Source organism: Chenopodium quinoa, unplaced genomic scaffold (genome assembly GCF_001683475.1).
Source record: "Chenopodium quinoa cultivar QQ74 unplaced genomic scaffold, ASM168347v1, whole genome shotgun sequence".
NCBI lineage: Eukaryota > Viridiplantae > Streptophyta > Magnoliopsida > Caryophyllales > Amaranthaceae > Chenopodium > Chenopodium quinoa.
This window is the reverse complement of record NW_018745684.1, coordinates 169,913-174,084: the sequence shown is the minus strand read 5'-3', so window position 1 is coordinate 174,084 and position 4,172 is coordinate 169,913. Positions and strand designations below refer to the sequence as shown.

Below are 4,172 nucleotides of genomic sequence, written 5' to 3'. Positions count from 1 at the left end.
AAATTTAGCACAATGTTCCTTTTTCCTGTCTATTTCTTAATTACTCTCATACAACTTTAATTATGCCCTAAGCTTAAACATAGGTCTTAGTCGTCTTAGTTAAGGAATTATTTCAGCTTGCTGGTTTCAATTCAGCGGATTTAAGCCCCCAAACCCCGCACACACCAAAAAGGCAAAGTCCTATTTTAGATAAATCAATTTGCAGATGTTCCAAACACAAGCTATCACTCTTCACTCCTAATAAATAAAGCTATCAAAATCTACCAATCCTTTTTAAATTTTCCAACGCAGTACTTTTCCTTTTCCCCTTGTCATTGCACTTCACATCTTCACTTAAATTGGTGTATGTGTTCATGCAATGTGTACAAGATCTGAGCCACCTATCCAGCATTATTATATAGTAAGATGAAGAGATCGAAAACACTTGAAAACAAATATGCATTTGGTTCCTTAAAAGTTCAAAAGACATTCAAATATATGGCAAATGTATATATCAAACTTTAAGGGACAAAACATACATCATACACATCGTATCAATATAAAAGTATTTTGTTTATGAAATCTCGATCACATGGAAAAGTTCCCTAAAACTTTAACTAGAGCATTTATAACAAATTTAGTGTTTACATACATATGTTGGATACAATCATACAAATACCAAACAACATTTAAAATTTAGCACTATGTTTTTTTTTCCTATCTCTCAATAACTCTCATATATGCAACTTTCATTTGTCTTATTCAATTCATCCTTACTTACAAGTATAACTATTAGTACGGCTAATGTCTTTAAGGCAAGCCACATATTTTTACTCGTAATTAATTAATATAAATTCCATTCATATAGTTACTGAGTATATAATCCGTAGATCGATTATATCACAATCACAATTTACAAGTGCATGATTGGTTGAGTTTCATGACGTATACATAGTTATTTCAGCTACAGGAATATTTTCAGCTTATTTATACGTACGCAGTGCATGATAATATTTGATGCATTGCATATTATATAATAGCTTAGCTTATTTATATAGTTATATTAAAGTGAGAAATAAAAATGGAAGGAGAAAAATGTAACAACTCTCCTAGGCCAAAATCACGTAATTTTAAGATATGTTTTTGCAAATATTGTGGTAGAAGATTTCTGAACTCACAAGCCTTAGGCGGCCATCAAAATGCTCATAAAAAGGAGAGACGAGACGCCAAGCATCGGAAACAAGAGACGATGATGATGACAAGTCTCGCGATGCCGCCGTTGATGCCGTACTCCTTTGTTCGGCCCCATGGTCTTGTGTTGCAGGTGCAGCAGCAGATCATTGGTGGTCAACCTGTATTTTCCGGTACCGCCTTTTCTAACAGTCATCCTTTGAGTTATGAATATTGGCCCGGAAGTTATTGTCTAGACGAGGGAGCACAGTACACTTATGTTTCTGCGCAAGAGATAATTAACAACCAAGTTGAGGCTGAAGATGGTGCAGACGACAAGCAGCAGGTTGATGATCAGCAGGAAGTTTTAGAGCTGCCTGATCTCAATTTAGATCTCTCTCTTTGATGATTAATAACCATCAAAATTTTATTATTGATCGGTAAAATTTCTAAATATTGATTTGTATTTCTATATGATTGGTTAATTTGTAAGTTGATTGTAAGTTGTAACAATCTTGTTGTAATATCATGGACTAATTGACATAATTAAATATAATCTCTCTTCAGTTAGTTTGATTTGCAATAATCTCCTAAAAAATTTTGCACTTAGAACAATGGTATAATCCTACCTCTTTAAGTTTTACCTTTAAAAGTTTTGACATTAAGGACTGATCAATGGCGCCCAAAATTGGCCACATGCTCAAAACTTTTGGTTGTTAGAATAGTCTTCTCTAAAGGACTTAACATTATTCCTTACTACGTATTATCTAAATGCTTAAACACAAAACCTTGTTAGGAATATCTTTATTCCAATTTAGATTGTTAATTCTATTCTACTTTGGCTTACTATTTCTCTTTCTTTTACTCTATTTACGAGTCATTTGGTTGATGGTTATCATGGAGAAAAACATGGGAAGTTGAAATTCTTAGAAATTGAAAAATTTTAATTTTGTGGTGTTTGGTCGACCAATTCAAAATTTCTAAGAATTTCCACTTTCCACAAAATAGAGGAACCTAATTATCTAGAGAGATTTTAGTAAGTAGAACTTTCTATGGAAATTTCCACTACCTATAATTAATTAAACAATTTTTATAATTTCCTAAAAAATCCAACTACATAAGAAATTAAATTTTTAAGGAATTTAAAATTCTTACATTTAATCAAACCAGCCCTTAGAATTAAATAAAATACTGCCCAATATGCCTTTTTTGGATAGGGCCATAGAGGGATATAGGCTAATATGGGGACTGGCCATGGTTTTAATAAAGTCTACAAGGGGACAAATGATACACTCAAACACAGGCAAATCAAGAGAATAATCACAAGATCTTTTATTTGCCACTATATGACAGGCTACGGAACAGGCCAAACAGTTTATCTACTAAATCCAATGCTTGCCTGCATTAGTGGGGTCATTTATTTTCTACTAATAATGTACTCTGTACTTTACTTTAGGCTTGCTAGTTCAATTATAATACTATCTCCGTTTTATAATTAAAAGCCTATTTTTCTTTTTGGGTATTTAAAATTAGAAGCCTAATTCTATTTATAGAAAGTACTTTTTGACAATAATACCCTCTTTTTTAATAATTTGTCATCCTTTTTCTTTTCTTTTTTGTACTTTTGGCATTAATTCTCAACACTTTTTCTTTCTATCTCTCCAATAATTCTCAACCACTTTTTCTTTCTTTCTATCTCTCTCTAACCACATGCATATTTGTACTCTCAACCAACTTCCTTAATTCCCGTGAAAAATAGAAGATAAACTTCTAATTATGAAACGAAGGGAGTACTAAACAATGAGGGAGCTCCAATTGCTTACATTGAGAAACAATAGGGTAATTAAGTAATCTCAACTAGTTATTGAAGGATAAATATGTAACTTGCTTTTTTACTTGAGTTAACTTTATGAACTCTAGTTAACTTCAATCACTCACACGGTCACACCGTATCAATCTTCTTCTTCCTCCTCCTTGCTCCTTGCTCCTCCTTCCTCCTCCATTGAAGCTCATATCGAAGGCAACACCATTGAAGACCACTAAAGACGACCCCATCCAAAACCCTAGAATAAAGGGTGAAATTAAGGGCATGGTCAACCCCAAAGGGTAAGGGTGACCATGTCCTCCATTAAAACTAAACTGCTCAACAATGGTCATAATAATGGTGTGGTGGTCGGATTTCATAGTTGCTTTTTTGGAGTTTCGTAATCTGAAATTGAGTTGCGAGTTCACCATAGAGGACGGTGCTCGACGCTTACTTGTTCGACGATAAAATTAAAGATTTTAAACCACCGTTAAGGCTCCGATCGCCGAATAACAATAGCTCCAACCGGCGATAATAGCAGCAGCGCAGAGCCTTCAAGGCTTCAACAGATGAAAACATGATACATGATACAGAGCCTTCAACAGACTTGGTTTAGCTCTTAACCATGGTTAACCCAAGTTACTAGCCAGGTGTCCAATAGCAATTTTTAAATTGTTTTTTTCGTTTTCCAAGGCAACTTATTTACACAAATTGCCACTTGAGAAATTGTTATAAACATGAATTTGTTCCTAAACAATGTATCTATCTATCTATGGCCACTTGCGATCACTAGGGCACTCAACAATGGCACTCTCACTTACTCTTTAAAGCACAAAAGTGTCAAATCTTATTGGGCCTATACAGCACCCGTTATTAAGAGAGAGTTTACTTCACAAGTTTAAAAAAATTCTGCTCCAAAACCATTTACCACTAAGCAGAGTAGCCCCTTAGCCTACTCCTATCTTTCATCGATATGAAACATTTACATGTGTTGATTAGAAAGTGTATATTTCAATAAGATAAATTGTAAAAAGTTATTATGATAATTTGAACTCACGCTGAGATGAATTTAACAAAATAAATTAAATTATACATTATATACAGCTAAATAATAGGTATGTATAGCTAAATAAAAGGAATGACCAACTTTATATATTTTATTGATAGCTTTATAAAATTTAAAGTGAGCAATATCCTTATGGTAGGAAAAATTTTGATA

General features: G+C 33.3%; 1 protein-coding gene across 1 annotated transcript; it reads left to right on the top strand.

Annotated features, from left to right (window-relative positions):
* The first annotated feature begins 1,042 nt into the window (after positions 1-1,042).
* LOC110717409 (zinc finger protein 7-like) lies at positions 1,043-1,579 on the top strand. Its single transcript, XM_021896094.1, has one exon. It carries the CDS (start codon positions 1,061-1,063, stop codon positions 1,553-1,555), a length of 495 nt encoding a protein of 164 aa, XP_021751786.1. The 5' UTR covers positions 1,043-1,060; the 3' UTR covers positions 1,556-1,579.
* The last annotated feature ends 2,593 nt before the right edge of the window (positions 1,580-4,172 follow it).